Here is a 17436-nt window from a genome sequence, read left to right on the forward strand (position 1 = left end):
CCTCCTCTGTCCTGGCCATCCTTCACGTGCAGGTTCTCCACTGCCACTTGCCACCACGAGAAACCTTCACAGTGGAGTCACCCAGGACTGAATCTGTCTGGGAGTGTTGGTGCTTAACTCCCACATGGGCCAAAGCTTTTTGTCCACTGAGAAGTGGGAGCTGAACCTGCGTCTTCTTGCTGGGCAGTGAGCAGGGCCAGGGGGGACATGGTGGGACCTCTCTGCCGCCTAGGTTAGTTGGGAGCTGGGAATGCACAAGCTGAGGGAGCAGATGCTTGCTGTTTGCTGGAGAAAGTCACAGGGACCGAGATCAGAAAGCAGTTCCCCCTCCCCAAGTTTTCCAGCACCAGGGAAGCATGGTTGCTTTCTGCATGTGACATTTAGCTGAGAGGAGTCACCCAGCAGAAACATGCGGCACTAGCTCATCTGTTTGGTTGTCAAACCAACCCAGACCACTCTGATAGGGCAGGTGAAAGTGGTGATAACACCTTCGGGGTTGGTCTTGACAGAAGAACTTGAGAAGGTCTGCACTGGAGCTGACCCAGGGGAGCAAGATTTTGTGTGCCAAACCTCATGTAGATGAAGATTGAGCAGATTTTTCCAATGTCATCAGTTCTGGAGGAGAAAACAGGCACACTGATAGTTCGGAAGTGATGACATCTTAAATTTATGTCCCTCTCTCTGACCTCTTCCATAAGCCATGCTTTGAAAACCCAGGAAACCCAGCTGGCATTCCTCCCAGTTTGGGAGGAAGTCGGGAATAAAACCCAAAGAGAAGAGCTGTGAAAGTGCCCGGAGCTGGGGTGTCCATCCTGCCTTTGTGGGAGTGCTATGTGATTCCTTGAAAATCAGGATGTTCTTATGAGGCTGTTGGGAAGTTTATGAGTCCAACCTGGTGCTGACTTTGCTCTTCCCAAGGGCTTCCCGTCTGAGATGGTGGAAATGCCCCTTCTGATGGTCAGTAATAACAACTAAAGAGGCTGCAACCCCAGGAGAGGTTCTAACTCAGTCATTTTCTCCCCTGGCAGGTCTTCCATGAGTTTCTCCTGCTCAAACCTGGCCCCCCTCTTGTCTTACAGGACGTGGGGTCTCTCATGCCTTGCCTCACTCTTCTCCCCTCCTAAAACCTCCATCTGAAGGATGGCAGCCGCCTCTTTCCGCTACGGCCTGACCATCACGGGGGCCGTGCTGCTGGTGACAGGGACACTGTGCTTTGCCTGGTGGAGTGACGGGGAGGTGGGCTCTGGCAGCGGGGCTCGCCTCCTGCCTCCCCGGGAAGCTGAGGCTGTTCCCAGCTCCTCCTCCTCCAGCGCCCTGCTCCGCTCCGTCAGCTTCTTCTGCTGCGGCATCGGTGGCATCCTCCTCATCTTCGGCCTCCTCTGGTCCGTCAAGGCCAACGCCAGGGTGGTGTCCCGGCGCTACCAGTACCATTTCCCCAGGGACCTGCAGTACTTCACGGCGGAGCCTCCGGAGAAGTGGAACTGCAGGTGGGAGCCACGTCCCTGCCAGTGCTTGGGTGGGCAGAGGTGGAGGGTGGGCTTGGCTGTCCCTGAGCCTAAACCTGTTCCCAGCCTTGCTCACTGGTGAACTCACAGGAGCAGCAACACTGCTCAGTGCTGTCCTGCTGCTCCCCGAGCAGATGCTCCTACTCATTAATGTCACCCCGAGCCCCCGCAGTCCTCTCCCTGCCCACCCCCTCTGTGCCCACGCTGGCTGTGCCCTTGGCCAGCTTGGCTGCGTCCAGCTCTCCTCGCCCTGCAGGGCCATCACGTGCCAAGGGACAAATCTCCTTAGCAGGGCCACCAAGCAGAAGAATACATTGGTTTTCTGGCAGAAGGTTTGGATGTGGGGGTGGGGAGAGGTCACTCAGAGCTCCAGTCGTGGTCTCCCAGGTCTGCAATGCTCTGTAAGATGAAGGTGTTTATAACATCTTTAATGGAAGCAAAATCTTTCTTACAAGGGAGTTAAATGAAGAAAAAAAGGAAAAAGAATCCTTGGAATGGCAACAAGACAGGAATGTAGGCAGAGGGTCATGTATGAAGCCGATTGTAGGGTATGGAAAGACTTCTTGCCCTGCCCTGAACTCCTCTGCTGCTTTTCGGGTTCCCTGAATCTTCCAGTGTGAGCCTGAGATTTATTCCCACTTCTTGATTTAAAAGTTTTTTTGATCAAAAGGGTTTTTTTTTTTCCAGGGACTGCTATGGAAGCAGAGCCAGCCAGCCCTTCCCAGTGCTGCTTTGTGGGGTCACAGCAAAGATCTTGGCTCCAGCATAAATCGGGCTCTGGGGAAAAGCAGCACTAAAAGAAACTCTTAAGAACATTAAACCATAAAAACACAGTTGGAGTGGGAGGCACGTTCCTGGTTCTCCAGGGGTTTCAGTGCCCATCTGGATATCTGTGAGCTTGTGAGCCAGTGTGGGTATCTGGGGGGAGGCTCCTTGTCCCAGGGAGGGACTTTGCTGTGCCCCTGTGGGGAATGTCCCCTTCCCTGAACTCCCAGCTCCCATGCTGGGTGGGATGTAGCACTGCTGGTGCTGCAGCAGCTCCTCCAGCCCCAGCAAAGCATCCTGTGCTGGGATAAATCCCCCTCTATGCGTTTCCAAGGCAGCATTCCTGTGCAAGCTGAGGCTGGTTGGCAAAATCCCTGGCGCAGAAGCCCAGGGCAGCTTGTCTGGGACAGGGATCTGCCAAGTTCAGCATGAAGGCATCCCTGTGGAGCACATGGCTTTTCCTTTGTACCAGTTGTGCCCTCCCATGCCTGCTGCCTCCCCAGCACACAGGGCTGGGTTTCATCTGCAATGATGAGTTGCTTTCACAGCATTCCCAGCTTTGGGACTTCGCTGTTCCATAGGGTGCCAAGCAGGGCCATGTGCAGGGCAAAGGTTGTCCAGAGGTTTTCCCTGTACACAAGTTGTGTTTGCTCAGCAAAGCTCTGCTGGAAGTGGCACTAGGCTTGGCCAGTGCAGGGAGGGCTCTGGCTGGCACAGGAGTGGTGTTTGACCACAGTGACCCAGGGTGCCTGGTGCTTGTCCAGGTTCTTGTGCCAAACTGCTCCCTCAGCTGTCAGCAGCCTCTGCTCTTCTGGGGTGAATTAGGGGTTAGGCATGATGAGGATGCACTTTTGCCTGTGGGACCCTCTTGCAAGACCTCCGTGGATGGCTCTGCACCCTCATGATGTCAGGAAGCAGCTGACATGGTCACCCCTTGACCCTGAGCATGCAAAACCTGCCCATGTGCCATCCCCAGCACAGATGTTAATCATGCTCAAGGACTGGGGCTGATGGGGTGTTGGGATGCTCCAGCTGATGGATGCTGAGATGCTGCAGTTGGCGGGACACTTGGATAGCTTTGGGTGACAGAGTACAGGAATGCTACAGTTGACAAGTGCTGGGGTGCTCCAGTTATTGGGTGCTGGGGTGATCCAGTTGTTGGGTGCTGGGATGCTCTGGGTGATGGGATGTTGGCATGGCTGTGGTTGATGAGTGTTGGGATGCTCCAGTTGGGTGCTGGGATGCTCCAGCTGGATGCTGGGATGCTCCAGCTGGGTGCTGGGATGTTGACAATGTGCACTGCTGGGTTTTTCCCTCTTCCCTCGCAGCACCTGGGACGCCAGCGCCATCCCCACCTATGAAGAAGCCCTGACCTGCAGACCTGCCCACGGCGCCCCGGCCTACGTGCAGCCGCCGGGGAGGAAGGAGGAGCTCACGCCGCCCCTGTACCGCTACCTGGAGGAGGACGAGGGCTGGCAGGGCGGCCGCCGGCGCAGCTCCTCCGACAGCGCCTTGTTCCGCCCCAGCCCGTCCTGGCTGGACGCGCCGCACCCCGAGGAGCCGCAGGCAACGCCTCCCCCCAGCTATGAGAACATCAGCGTCCGGGGGTCTGAGCTGGGGCAGCCCGGGCCGGGACTCTGCGGGTGGCTGCCCAGTCCCCCGGCTTTAAACTGAGCCTCTTTCCTTGTGGGGGTGAGAGGAGGGTGGGCGAGGAGTGGGAAGGGTCAGCCTGGCTTGCCTGGCTTTCCGAGCGATGGGTCTGGCGCTGTTGGGATTGTGGGTCCTGCGGGGGATGTGTTCGGAGCGTCGGGGGTAACTGGCATGTTTGAAAGCTTTCATATTTTTAATAAAGCCACTGCTGGTTTCAGAGGCTTTGCATTCCCTGCTCTGGCCCGCCCTGGGGAGCTCCTGTCAGGCCGGGGGCTGCCCCTTCAGTAACGAAAGCTGCAGCAAAGAGCGAGGAATCTGGCCAGAGAAAGCCCAGCTCCGTCTGCACCATTCGCTTCTCTGCCTTTGCAATGCCCCTTCCAGCCTTGTCTCCATCCCTTCCACCTTGCTTCCCTAAGTCCTGACTTCCCACGCTTCACATCATGCGGTGTTAGAGATGCTCAGTGGGTCGTGCCCGTGGTCAGAGCATCCAAGCGCACTTGGCATTTCAGGCAGCCTCCTGTAAAAGCCATCCTGAGTGGCACAGCCCCCGCCCCTCCCTGCTCTCTGCGGATGGCTGTGCAGCCTTGCCCAGAGGAAAGGCCAGCTGTGGCAGGGGCTGCTGCCAGTTCCCGCATCCCACCAAAGTAAAGGGCTGCCCCGGACCCCCTGCAGCCCTGCAGGGCTGCACAGCGGCTGAGGAGCCACAGCCACGTCTAAGATTCTGTTTATAATATAATTATTTGTCATAAGCCAGGTGTATCAAGGGAATAAAACGAGGGAATAAATCAAGGAAATAAAACAAACATTGTCTGGCTGTCGGATGTGTGGTGGGAAGGTGACACCTTTAAACACCCCAGCTCCGAATTAAGTGAAAACAGGGCATAGGGATACTCTGTCTTCATTCCCCCTGGGTGGACCAACCTCAGTCCATCCTTTTCTGGCTTTAGTGCCCTCTTCACAGCCCTCTTGCTGCCCAGTGAGGCAGCCTTAGCACTCGGCCACAGCAAGGCAGGGTCTGTTCCAAACCCACTGGCCTCCGAAAAGACCCCAGAGCACTCCCTCTTTTCCTGTTGCAGCCCCACAGCCCCTGAGAACATGCTGGGCCCTGGCAACCCCCTTATCTGGGGCTCTGCCAGCTCTGATTTGTGACCAACTCCAGCTCCAGTGCCCAGGGCTGGGAAAATCCCAGCAGGACCAGCTGATCTCCGGGTCCCCACCTCTGCAGCCATGCTCCCCTCTCCCTCCCTGTCCCTTCCCCGGGTGTGGGGTCCGGCTGAGCGTGCCTGCAGGGAAGGTTACCCGGACACGTGCCAGGCGGCTCCACTGGAGTGTGAACGGCGGGTCAGTGTTTGCATTCATTACAAACCCATTAAAAACTGGCTGGCTCAGCCCTGGGCAGGACCAGCTCAACGTGCAGCTGATCCTCAGCTCCTGGCAGCCTCCAGAGAGAGAAACCACTCCTTGCCTCACCCTGCAGGTGTGCTCAGCAGGCAGCAGCCGCAGGTGAACGGGCTTCCCGGCACATCTCCTCCTGCCTCTCCCACCCGGAGCCCATGGCAGAGGAGAAGACTTTCCGCTACGGGTTCATCATCTTGGGGTTCTTCCTGGTGATGACGGGGATGTTCATCATGAGTGTGGAAAAGCCCCACATCTACATCACCTTCTGCGTCCTGGGCGTCCTGCTCGTAGCCGTGGGCATCACCTGGAGCATGTGCCAGTGCTACCCAAAGGTAGGATCCATCCCGCTGCTGAGCGCTCTGGGGGGCTCGAGGGCTCAGCTGGGTTTGGGGGGCTTTGGCTGCTGTGGATGTGTAGCCTCAGGCTGTGCCTCAGCTTCCCCAGAGGAAGCCACCTGCAGCAATCTGGAGGGGGAATTGTTGGTTTGGGAAGCTTGTCCCCTGCTGATGCCTGCAGGATGTGGCCACTCTCCGTCACCCCCTGCACAGCCTAGACTTAGCTTTCAAACAGGCAGCAGGGAATAATCCCAAGGAAGTAAACTTGTGTTCATCTCTCCCATGGCACCCTTTCCTTGGGGTCTGGGGCTTGGCAGGCTCCCAGGACTTCCAAGAAGGGACTGTCATGGCCATGGAGGTTGGAGGGTCCCAGCCCCCCTGAGCCCAGCCCTCACCTGCCAGTCTTCTTGGCAGAGGGCACTGCCAGCACAGAGGGCAGCCACGCGCCCTTGCCCTGGGAAACGGGTCTGGCAGAAAAGGGTACTTTTCCAAGGAGAGGGCATCTGTAGGACTGATCTGGGCACTGCTGGATGGCCTGTCAACAACTTGGCTGCCCTCCAAAATGTGGGGGAGTGACCTCAGGGCCTGGGAGCAGCTGGGACCTCTGAAAGCAGCTGTGTTCTCTGGGACTGGGGTGAAGCAGAAACCAGCTCCCCTCATGGCTGAGCTCAGTCCTGGCTAGGAGGGAGATGTGGCTTTGCCACTGTGCTCGAGGCTCAAGGATGGGACACCCTCGATGTTGTCCCTGACCACTGAGCTCCCGTGTGGGCCTTGGGGCTCCCTCTGGGCTTGGGGACCTGTGGGACGCCACAGGGGGAAAGGCACTGAGAGCAGGGCTGGGCTGGATTCATTCAGGGCTGGGCTGGATTCATTCAGGGCTGGGCTGGATTCATTCATTCCTTACTGATTTCCCTCAAAAAAGCTATTTCCAAGCAAAACATCCAAATATGGTAGGAAAACCACCCTAAACCCAGCTGAAGGGACACTCCAGCCCTATTCCCCTATGAGGGCTGAGGGCCCCCGTGATGCCCAGGCTCTGCCTTTCTTTTCCCCCCAGATAACGTTCATCCCTGCGGACCTCGAGGCCAAGCAGTTCCTGGACCGCAAACCCATGGTGCTGCCACAGAAGGACACCCGGTGGGTCCCACAGCGGGGTGATGTGTGTGCCCTGAGGGCAGAGCCTGAGACTGGGGACAGCTGCACCGATTGCAGCACAAAATGCCAAGCAGGGGTCAGGGTGGGAGAGGCAAGGGCTGCCTGAGCCCCCCCGAGGCTGAGCTTGAGTGATGCTGGGGGATGCAGAGCATCCAGTGATGTTCCTGCAGGCATCTCCTGGCTCTGCTGCTGGTGTGGGCAGTGATGTGGCCTTGGTGGCCTCTAAAGCCACTTCCTCACGTGATGGAGCCCTGTGCGCCTGTGCTTGAGCATCTCCCAGCTCCATGAGGTCCAGGACTGCTCAGCACCCTGTTATCCCTTTGCCTGCAGCTTGATTGCCCCCTGCCCCAACCAAGGGGCCACCAGCACCTACGAGACGAGCCTGCCGTCCTATGACCAGATCCAGAGGCAGGTGGTCAGCTCAGCTCCACTCCCACCCATGGCCCAGTCCAGATCCCGCAGCTGCTCCCAGTCAGCTGTGCAGGCCAAAGCAGAGGTCCACCGGGAGCTGGGGGGTGCTGGAGACCCCCTCCAAGAGCTGGGATCTCGGCTGGAAACAGCAGAAGGCAGCTGGTATGTGATGCCTGTGGGGTTGGGGTGGCACCGGTGGCATGTGGGGTGAAAAGGGGGGGGAGGGAGAGGGAGCAGAGAGGTCTTTGCTGCTCTCACAGCACTGAGCCAGCCCCCAGACCCTTGGCCCCACTGGAGCCTGGATGGTGCCTCAACCCACGAGGAGTCTCTGAACCAAATTATTTCCCAGGAGGAAATGTAGATGGCCTTTGGTTGTAATTTGCATTTTGATGTTTGCATTTTGCTTTTATTTAATTTTATCAGTATAAACAGTGTCCCTCACCAGAATAACCCCAAAGTTTCTGATCAGACTTTGATAGAAATGAGATGCCCAGTACGTGACCCTCAAACCAGGTGCCACATGTGATGCCCAAGCATTGGTTTGGGAGGTCCCAAAGGGCTCTGCAGGTGATGGGGATCACTGTGCAGGCTCAGGGCATAGGACTTGGGCACCTGCCAAAATGTAGCTACAGCTGGGACGGGTGCACTGCTTTCCCCTCGGGATGCAGGAAATGCAAAGACAGCCACTACTTCATCCCATGGGCAGCAGGAACCTGGCAGGCAGGTGTCCCCATAAAGGCAGGCACCAGGGGCTGGGATAGGGACATCCCAGGGCGCTCCAGCCACCCAGCAAGGGGACTGGTGGTGCTGGGATGCTCCCTGAGCAGCGCTCCCGCAGCCACCGGCTCCGGGGGAACCGCAGCTCCTGCCCAGCCGTGTTTGGTGTAACCTTGTCCCCGCAGCCCCGCCCGGCCAGCCCCGGGGGATGCTCCGCTGGCATCCCTGCTGGAGGAGATGGACACGCCATCGCTGGAGGGCTCCGTGCCCGGCAGCCCCACGCCACAGAGCCGGACCCTGCCCTCCGCCGCCCGCTCCGGCCGCACCCCGAGCAGCTCCTCGGCGGGGGGAGAACACCCCGGATCCCCTCGGAAAGGCCCTGGGGAGCAGGATGACCTCTACTACGGGCTCCAGGAGGAGCCGGATGCTCTGCTCAAGAACAGCGACCGCCTTTTTGAGCCTGAAAACTGATTTCCCCGGGGGAATGGCCACTTGGCATGGACTCCTCTCGTGGAGGGGACACACAGGTCACAGCCTGGAGGGAAGGGGGCTGTCCCTGAAAGTGCAGTGGCCCCGGTTCCTGCCTGTGCCTGTGCCATGCTGCACCCCTTGTGCACACCCAGCCACTCAGGAGAGTGTTATTCCCCCAAAACCGAACGGGGAACTGCCACCTCCCTAGTTCCACAGCATATGGACAAGGCTTCCTTGCTGGAGCCCTTTGGGTGGGCAAAGAGAAGCTGGGCTGGGCAGGATCTGGGCTAAATACTGTTCTTGGGAAGGGATAGGCTGTGCTGCTTGGAACAGGATCAGGTTTGGGTAGGTAAAGATGTGCTCAATGCAGGTGGGTTTTATGAGGCAGAGGTGTCCTCAAAGTCTTTTTCCCACTTATCCAAGCTCTGCAGAAATTAAAATTCAATCCTGAGTCTCCTGCAGCAGGCAGCCTTCCTATCTCCAGGTTGGGAGAGGGGTGATGGAGGTGACAGACCATGCTGTCCCCTATCTCCTGCACAAGGACCAGCTTCCAGGACCCTTGGGGGCAGAGGGAGGAGGACTCAGCTGAGCCAAACCCCTGGTGATGGCACTTGAGGTGGTGGCTTTGGACACTGTCTGCTGGGTCAGTGCCAACAGCTGCAGGTGGGTTTGCACACTGTCACTCACTGTCCCCAAACTTTCTGTGAATAATAAGTGTTTGTTCCAAACCACGTGGATGGACCTCAGCCTGGTTTGTCACCACCACAGGGACAACACAGGGGCTCTCCACAGCCTGTCTCCAGCACACAGAGATGGCAGCACAGGTGGGAGCCACAGCCTTTGGCTGCCTGGGACAGCAGGGATCTGAGAGGCTGAGCCTCCCCCGGGGCAGCTGGGTCTGGATCAAAGCATCAGTGGATCCAGCAGCATGGGGATGCTGAGAGTCCCTTGCTCTGCTTTTGGAAAGCTGGGCTGGATGCTGCCTGTGCCTGGCACAGCCCCAGGAGGCTTGGGAGCACGTCTGCTGGCAGAGGAGAACTTCAGCAAATTCCGTAGGATCACAGAGCTGAGTTGGAAGGGAGCTTAAAAATCCTGCAGTTCCAACTGCCCAAGCGCAGAAGTGGGGGAAAGCTCTCCTCCAGCACCTGAGGGGGATGGAGCACGAGAGCCCTGGAAGAATGTTCCCATGTTCCCCCTGCCACCCAGGGAGTGCTGTGCTGGTACAGTGCAGGTGTGCAAGAAAAGGCTGTACCTGAGGTGTCACACCCCTGTGACACCCCTGCTGGTGCTCCTGCACCCCTCGCTCACCTTGGTGTCCCCAAAGCAGCCTTTGGTGACAGGGAGCACCTACACACTCAGGGTGTTTATGGCCAGCAGGAGGGTGGGGAATGAAGGCTCAGTGTTGGCTAAACATTGCCACAGGATTGCGAGAGGCTCTCCAGGAGGAAGCATTACCAGATTGATTACATGTACTCCTGCCTGTCCTTCCCTGTGCAGGGGAGAGTGGTGGCTCTGGGAATGCTGTTCAGATAGGGCCATGTCTCACTGAGTTTCAGAGGGTGCCTGGGGCAGGATGTCACTCTGTGTCACTGCTCCTGTGGAGTGTGGGAGTCTGGTAGAGACCCAAAATTTTTTACCTAAAGAACCACTGAATGTTTGGGCTGGAAGGATCATCTTGTTCTGAGCCCCCTGCCATGGGCAGGGACACTTTCCACTAGACCAGGTTGCTCCAAGCCCTGTCCTTCCTGGCCTTGAATATTTCCAGTGTGGGACATCCACAGCTTCCCTGGGAAAAACTGTGCCAGGGCTTCACAGTCCAAAGTCCCTCTCAGCTCCCTGTAGTCTCTGTGCTGGAAGGGGCTCTAAGGTCTCTCTGGAGCCTTCTCTTCTCCAGGCTGAACACTGTCCCAGCCTTTCTCACAGAAGAGGTTCCTACCTCATGGTTTGGTACTCCCTCCCACTTTCGGCAAAAGAAACCTGGTTTTCAGAAGTATTTCTCCTGGCAGGGGCAGGGGAGCGGGTTGACACGGGGCCTCGACCCTGTCCCCCACGGAACCCTTCGCGCAGCTGGATGTGCATCCCGCCATCCCCGCCACAGCATCCTTGAGCCGGAGGACTCTGCTCCCGCGCCGGCCGAGGTTAAACATTGTGGGAATCGGGACATTCCTGCATGGCATTAAACGCTGCGAGCAGCCCCGGCTCTGGCTCAGCTTATGCGGGAGGGGGGGCCCGCCCGCCCGCCGCCCACGCGTGTGACCCTCCCGCGGGGACCCCGCTGCTGGGAGCCGATGGGCGGGGAAGGGGCCGGCGGTGCCACCCGCGTGGGACCGGGTCAGGGCGAGCCTTGGTGGCCCGCGGGGGGAGGCGCCAGCAGCGCACCAGTGGTGTAGTGGTATCATGCAAGATTCCCATTCTTGCGACCCGGGTTCGATTCCCGGCTGGTGCAGCGCAGTGCTTCTTCCTTGAGGATCAAGGAGAATCCTTGCGCAGGCGAGGGTCTCCCAGGAAGTCTGGGGGAAGTTAATTTTACCAGCGCAACCGGCCCGGAGCCCCACCTCTCCCCCCGGATGGGCGGCAGCAGGGATTTAGGAACCCTTCCCCCTTGGTGAGGTCGTCTCCGATGCCTCTGCTCTCTCATTCCTCCCCCCTCGAGAGAAACCCTGCTTTTCCACAGACACGGACGCCGGAGGCCCCCTGGGGTGCCAGGACCGAATCAGATCTCTTCTGTACAAAGCGCAGATTTGGGGTTATTTGTAGATAATTTCTCAATTAAAAAAATAACCTTTCTGCAGATATCCGCTCCCGGAGAGAGCTCCAGAGCGGGGCATCTCTCACACTCCCTGCTCAGAAGCTGGGGCCAGATGTTGATGTCAGGACCTCAGTGGGTTCCTCAGCACGTGGGGGTGCACGTGGAACTGGGGGGAACTCTGCCACCCCCTCCTCTCTGAGCTCCTTCCATCCTTCCCTGGGACACAGCTTGTCCCCTGTGCAAAAACGAATGGAGCGACTGCAGGAAGAGGGAGACTGTCCCCCTTGAGATGGGGTCCCCCCGTGCTCAGCTGTCCCGGAAGCCTCCTGAGGCCCCAATGGTGGGTTGTGGGACTTAGTGGCACTGAAGAAGCTGAGCCAAAAATCAGGAGTGAGACTTGTCCCCATGATCCGTGTCCTGAACACTGACCCCTTCCAGGGCCAGCTCTCTGCAGCAGAGTGGGTGACAAGCGGGGTCTGGTGTCCCTCCAGTTACTCAAACCAGAGTTCAGGCACCCACTTGAGGTCTCAGTAAAAAAATCAGCATGGTCCATACAAGCTGTTTTCATCCATATTAAACACACACATCCATATAAACCGTGCACATCATTACGAAACATTATACACGTCTGTATGAAACATTGATGTCCGTGCAAACCATACACATAATTATAAAACATGTTCATATGTAAAACATTTACGTGCATACAGACCACACACATCCATATAAAACAGATACATGCATACAAACCACACACACAATTATAACACGAACACCCATGTGAAACACGTTCATACAAACCGTGCACATCTGTACAAAACACACACATCCATATAAAACATGTGCATCCATATAAACCCATATAATCTGAGGAGCTTGTAAATAACCAGCCAAAACATAAATATATTCCTGGTTCCCTGAAAAGCCGGGAGCAGGGACGGGGTTTGCCGAAGGTCACTGGGGATGTGGGGCAGTGTGGGATCCCGATGCTGCGGGAGGGCAGAGGTGGGAAGCGGCGTGGAGACCTGCCGGAAAGCGCCGATATCATCCCGCAAAAAGGGCATTTGCGATGTGTGACGACTCTGTAAAAAATGCCCAAACAGGATTAGAGGATTTCACGGGAATTTATTCGTGGAGCGAGGCAGGAGGAGGCACATTAAAGCTTTCAGCCCTTTCTGCTAACCGTCCTTGAGAGGCTGCGCTTTGCTCGCCAGAGCCCCCAGCGATCCGCCGGGACTCGGGGTGAGCAGCGGCCCCATTTGCCCTCTCCCCGCGGCCCCACGGCCCCGCGCCCCCTCCCGCGGCCCCGTTAATGCTTAACCCGCCCGGCTGGGCCCGTGGGGCCGGCGGCCGTGGCGTGATCTCCGCCCCGCCGCGCTGAGCCCCGGCCCGACGGGCAGAGCCGCGGCCGCCGCCGCGCTCCGGGACCTGCGCGGGTGCGCTCCGCGGGTGCGCACCGATCCCTCGGCTCCGCTCCAGCTCCCTGGCCCCGTTCCAGCCCTTCGACTCCGCTCCGGCCCCTCGGCCCCGCGGGTGCTCTCCGGCCCCTCGGCGGTCGCGCAGGGGATCCCCGCGGCGCTGAGGGTCCCGGCGGCTCCCGGCGCTGCCCGTCGGGGCACGGGTGCGGGATGTCCCCGCGGGCGCTGGGGCTGGCGCTGGTGCTGGCGGAGTTGATTCTGGCCCCGGGGGCGGTCGAGGAGGGGGAAGCCGCCGTCGGGACTGCCCCCCCGGGACCCGCTGCTTTCCATCGCGCCGCCAAGGTGAGGAGGGTGGGGTGGGGGGACGGCCACGCTCCGGTGTGTGTTCCTCGAACCCCAGCCCGGTGCTTGTGTCCCCGCAGGCGTCGTGGCGGCTGCCCGGGCGCTACGTGGTGATGCTGCGGGCGGGCAGCGAGGCCGAGGTGCGAGGCACGGCCCGGCGGCTGCAGGCCCGGGCGGCTCGGCGGGGACACCTGGCAGAGCTGCTGCACGTCTTCCACCTCCTGCCAGCCTTCCTGGTGAGGATGAGCAGCGACGTCCTGGACACGGTACGTGGAGGACAGCAGGGTCGTGGCAGGGGACAGCAGCTGCGGTGGGCACTGGTGGGGGTGGCAGCCCCAGCCTTGGGGGGAAACCGGAGCTTTGGGTCCTCCCCGCAGGCGCTGAAGCTGCCGCACGTGAAGTACATTGAGGAGGATGCCTATGTCTTTGCCCAGAGCATTCCTTGGAACCTGGGCAGGATCGTGCCGCCACAGCCCGGCTCAGGCGCCTACAGCCCTCCCAGTAAGCGCTGCGGTGTGTGAGGGGGGCAACCCTGTGGGGAAGAGTCGGGTCCCCTCCCCTTTACTTGAGGGATGGGAATATTCCACTGCCCCATGGTGCGACGGGTCTGGAGCTGCACTTTGGGAGCATCCCAGGTGGCCTGTGCTGACCGTGGTGGTGGCTGCCTTTATCCCTGGATGCATCCCTGGCAGATAAAGGTGACCTGGTGGAGATTTACCTGCTGGACACCAGTGTGCAGAGCACCCACCGGGAGATCGAGGGAAGGGTGACTGTGACTGGCTTTGAGAGCATCCCCGAGGAGGATGGCACCCACTTCCACAGGCAGGTGAGCTCCGAGGTGCTACGTGCTGCATCCTGGCCAGACCATCCCCCTGCATCCATCATACCCTGGGCAGGCTTGTGGGGCTTTCCAGGACAAGGGAAACACTTGGCCTGGGGCAAAATGCTGGGCAGGACGGGCAACAGGAGCTGTGGTTCTGGGGGATATTGGGACCCTCAAGGTGGTCTGTTTCAAGATAGGGCAGGGTGTCTTTCCAGGAAAGCGTTCTAGGGTGGCATGGGTGTGTGTCAGGTAAGAGGGAATCAAGGTGGGAAGGAGTGGGAAGGATGTTGTGGGATTGCAAACCTGCTTTGGTGCAATGGGCTGGGGCATGAAACTGTGGTGCCTGTGCCAGGCCAGCAAGTGTGACAGCCACGGCACGCACGTGGCCGGGGTGCTGAGCGGGCGCGACGCCGGCGTGGCCACGGGTGCCAACATCCGCAGCCTCCGCGTGCTGAACTGCCAGGGCAAGGGCACCGTCAGCGGGACCCTCATGGGTGAGTGACCCCACGCCCCGGAGAGGAGCAGGATCCCTCCCGGGGCCTCCTGCGATAGTGTCTTGTCCCTCCCAGCCCTGGAGTTCATCCAGAGGACGCTGGAGGCCCAGCCCTACGCGCCGCTGGTGGTGGTGCTGCCCTTGGCCGGCGCCCACAGCCCCGCGCTCAACGCGGGCTGCCGGCGGATGGCGCGGATGGGAGCGGCGGTGGTGGCGGCTGCCGGCAACTACAAGGACGATGCCTGCTTGTACTCGCCTGCTTCCGAGCCAGAGGTAAGGGTTGTGGGGGTCCCCTGAGGCTTGGATGCCACCTCGTCCCGCCGGCTCCGGGTCAGCCGCGTGGGCTGGGGCTGGGCGTGCCATCCCGCCCGTGCTCCCCTGTCACTGGCAGGTCATCACGGTCGGTGCCACCGACAGCGAGGATCAGCCTGCCTCAATCGGCACCCTGGGCACCAACTTTGGCCGCTGCGTGGACCTGTTTGCCCCGGGGGACGACATCATCGGCGCCTCCAGCGACTGCAGCACGTGTTTCACAGCGCAGAGCGGGACGTCGCAGGCGGCCGCACATGTGGCAGGCGAGCTGCGCTTTGAGGGGCAGGGAGGGCTGGCCCTGCACTTGCTGGTGCTGGCACAGGGCTTCAGGAATGCCTGAACTGGGGGCATTTTTGTGTGCCATGATGCATGGGTTTGGTCTGCCTCACTCGGGTGCTGCAGCCTGCACAGCTGGCTGGACGTGTGGGCGATGGGCGGCAGAGACGCCTTCTCCGCTGTCCCTGGAGTTGTGCTGCCCATGGGAGCGGTGTGTAGGTGGCTGTGTCCCCTGTGGTTCTCACTGCAGCCTCCCGTGCTCTTGCAGGCATCGCTGCAGTGCTGCTCAGCGCCGAGCCCCAGCTGAGCCTGGCCGAGCTCCGGCAGCGCCTCCTGCGCTTCTCCGCCAAGAACGCCGTGGACACAGCGCGGCTCCCAGAGGAGCAGCGGCTCCAGACACCCAACAGCGTGGCTGGGCTGCCCCCCCGGCTGGGAGCAGGTAAGGACCTCGCTGCCTGCTGGGCCCTCGGCCGAGCTCTGTCCTTCGCAGGGAAGAAGTGCCGGGGTGAAAGCACGGTGTGTCGGCAAAGAAAGCCCCCCGAGCTGTGCCGGGGACGGCTGAGCCTGGGTGCAGCCGTTTGCATGGATGGGGGCGATGGAGCCTGGTCGGTGCCTTGGGCGCTGGGTGTCCCTGTGGGTGTCCCTGTGGGTGTCACTATGGGTGTCACTGTGGGTGTCCCTGTGGGTGTCCCTGTGGGTGTCACTGTGGGTGTCCCCCGTCGCTGACGCCCCGGCCCGGTTGCAGACGAGCAGCTGCTCTGCCGCTCGGTGTGGTCGGCGCGCTCGGGGCTCGCCCGGCACGCCACGGCCGTGGCTCGCTGCGCCAGCACCGAGGAGATGCTCAGCTGCTCCAGCTTCTCCCGCAGCGGCAGCCGGCTGGGGGAGCACGTGGAGGTGAGCAGAGCGTGCGGAGGCAGAGGTGCTGCCCCTGCAGTGCCCGCTGGCCTCGGAGGGGGGTCCCCAGCCCCTCCGTGACGCTGTGCTGCCCCATCCCCAGGACAAGGACGGGCAGAAGCAGTGCGTGGCCCACAGCGCTCTCCGGGGCCGGGGCGTTTATGCCATCGCCAGGTGCTGCACGTGGCCCAGGGCTGAGTGCCGGATCAATGCCAGCTCCCCGGCGGCCGAGGGGGCCGAGTGCTCCCCACGGGACCGTGTGCTGACTGGTAACACCCAACACACCCGGTTACAGACCTCTGAGCCTGATGAACAAGGGGGTCTCTTCCAGAAAAGCTCTGGGATCTGGGGGTAAAAGGGTGGGTGTGGGTGCTGGGGTGGCAGGGAAGGGGTACATGTGCTGTGTGCACGAAGGGGGGAAGGTTCAGGGGTCCCTTGGGACATCCCTTGGCACCAGTGTGTGCCCTGGGATGCTGCCATGGCTGCCCCGTGCCAACATCCCCTCTCCCCCGGGCAGGGTGCAGTTTCCACTCCCCATTCGAGGTGCTGGGTGCCAGTGGCAGGCCGGTGGTGGGGCTGGGGAGGGGGCCCAGCCGCTGTGCCAGCAGGACAGAGGCGATGGCACACGCCGTGTGCTGCCCCACTGCCAGCCTCGAGTGCCGGCTGAAGGAGCACATGGCCCCGGAATCCCAGGAGAAGGTAGGAACGGGCCATGCTCCTCCCCCATGGTGTTGTCCTTGTCTCTGCCCGTCCCTCTGCCACCCTGATGGGTTTTGGTTCGGCTTCAGCCCATTGTGGCTGTCCCAACCCCAGCCTTCACTGGTGTCCCCACCTGTAATGGAACACGCCATCCAGCTGGGTGACACCGGTCACATCCCCCTGAGCTGTGGGGACGTGGGGGATGGGCAGGGCGCTGGCCTTTTGCTGACCCACGGACAATGACCTCTCCTGCCTGTTAGGTGACGGTGTCCTGTGATGATGGCTGGACGCTGACAGGCTGTAATGCCCTTTCCCAGAGCCCTGGCTCCATGGGAGCCTACGCCGTGGACAATTCCTGCGTGGCAGCCGCTGTCTCTGGCAGCAGCTCGGCCGTGGCCATCGCCATTTGCTGCCGGAGCCGGCACTAGGGGTGGGCTGAGCCAGGCAGGAGGTTCCTGTGGCACAGCAGGGATGGATGCTTTGCTGGACCAGTGTGTCCCTGGCTCGCTGTGTTTCCAGGGCGTCCAGCACAATCCACACCCCAAAATGTGGCTGGTGATGACCTCCACGCTTTGCTGCTGTGCTGGTGGGGGATGAACTCGTCTCCTCGGCGCACACAGCGGGGTCAGGATCCAGGGCGAGCATCCAGGGTGGCTCTGCAAGAGCTCTCCAAGCACCTCCCATGCAGCTGGAGCCCTGTCCCATCGCTGGAGTCATCCCAGAATCCTTTCCTTGCCATGCACTGGCTCTACCTATAAACGCCTTGACTGAACCAGCCATTGTCACCCAGCATAGGACAAATCCCCCACCTTTTTAGAGAAAAAAAGTGCTGTGAGGATTGCTCCTTCCTTTCCTGGTTAGTTGCTCATTAGTTGCCAGCTAATGCTGCTTAGCACCTGGAAAATCCTAGTTTAGCCATTTTTGGGCAGTTTTATAATTGCCTAATCGTATTCCTGGGAGAATTCTTTACTTTTGAGTCAAGTGTAAGGGCTGTAGTTTAAACAGTCTGCTGGTTAATTAGAT

General features: G+C 60.0%; 3 protein-coding genes across 3 annotated transcripts; all 3 read left to right on the forward strand.

Moving 5' to 3' along the window:
• Positions 1 to 1140: 1140 nt before the first annotated feature.
• TMEM61 (transmembrane protein 61) lies at positions 1141 to 3944 on the forward strand (the record flags this gene model as incomplete). Its single annotated transcript, XM_082287400.1, has 2 exons — positions 1141 to 1487; positions 3599 to 3944. The coding sequence occupies 2 exons, from the start codon at positions 1141 to 1143 to the stop codon at positions 3942 to 3944; spliced, it is 693 nt and encodes a 230-aa protein (XP_082143526.1).
• A 1529-nt stretch (positions 3945 to 5473) lies between these two features.
• Positions 5474 to 8407, forward strand: BSND (barttin CLCNK type accessory subunit beta; the record flags this gene model as incomplete). The annotated part of the gene is made up of 4 exons (XM_082287562.1): positions 5474 to 5650; positions 6711 to 6790; positions 7139 to 7381; positions 8122 to 8407. The coding sequence occupies 4 exons, from the start codon at positions 5474 to 5476 to the stop codon at positions 8405 to 8407; spliced, it is 786 nt and encodes a 261-aa protein (XP_082143688.1).
• Positions 8408 to 12784: 4377 nt separating this feature from the next.
• On the forward strand, positions 12785 to 16841 carry PCSK9 (proprotein convertase subtilisin/kexin type 9; the record flags this gene model as incomplete). The annotated part of the gene is made up of 12 exons (XM_082287401.1): positions 12785 to 12916; positions 12997 to 13182; positions 13294 to 13417; positions 13609 to 13742; positions 14092 to 14233; positions 14309 to 14505; positions 14624 to 14807; positions 15089 to 15259; positions 15566 to 15714; positions 15818 to 15983; positions 16232 to 16413; positions 16674 to 16841. 12 exons carry the CDS (start codon positions 12785 to 12787, stop codon positions 16839 to 16841), a joined length of 1935 nt encoding a protein of 644 aa, XP_082143527.1.
• Positions 16842 to 17436: the final 595 nt, after the last annotated feature.

The sequence above is a fragment of the Coloeus monedula genome (assembly GCF_965178545.1).
Source record: "Coloeus monedula genome assembly, chromosome: 9".
Taxonomy (NCBI): domain Eukaryota; kingdom Metazoa; phylum Chordata; class Aves; order Passeriformes; family Corvidae; genus Coloeus; species Coloeus monedula.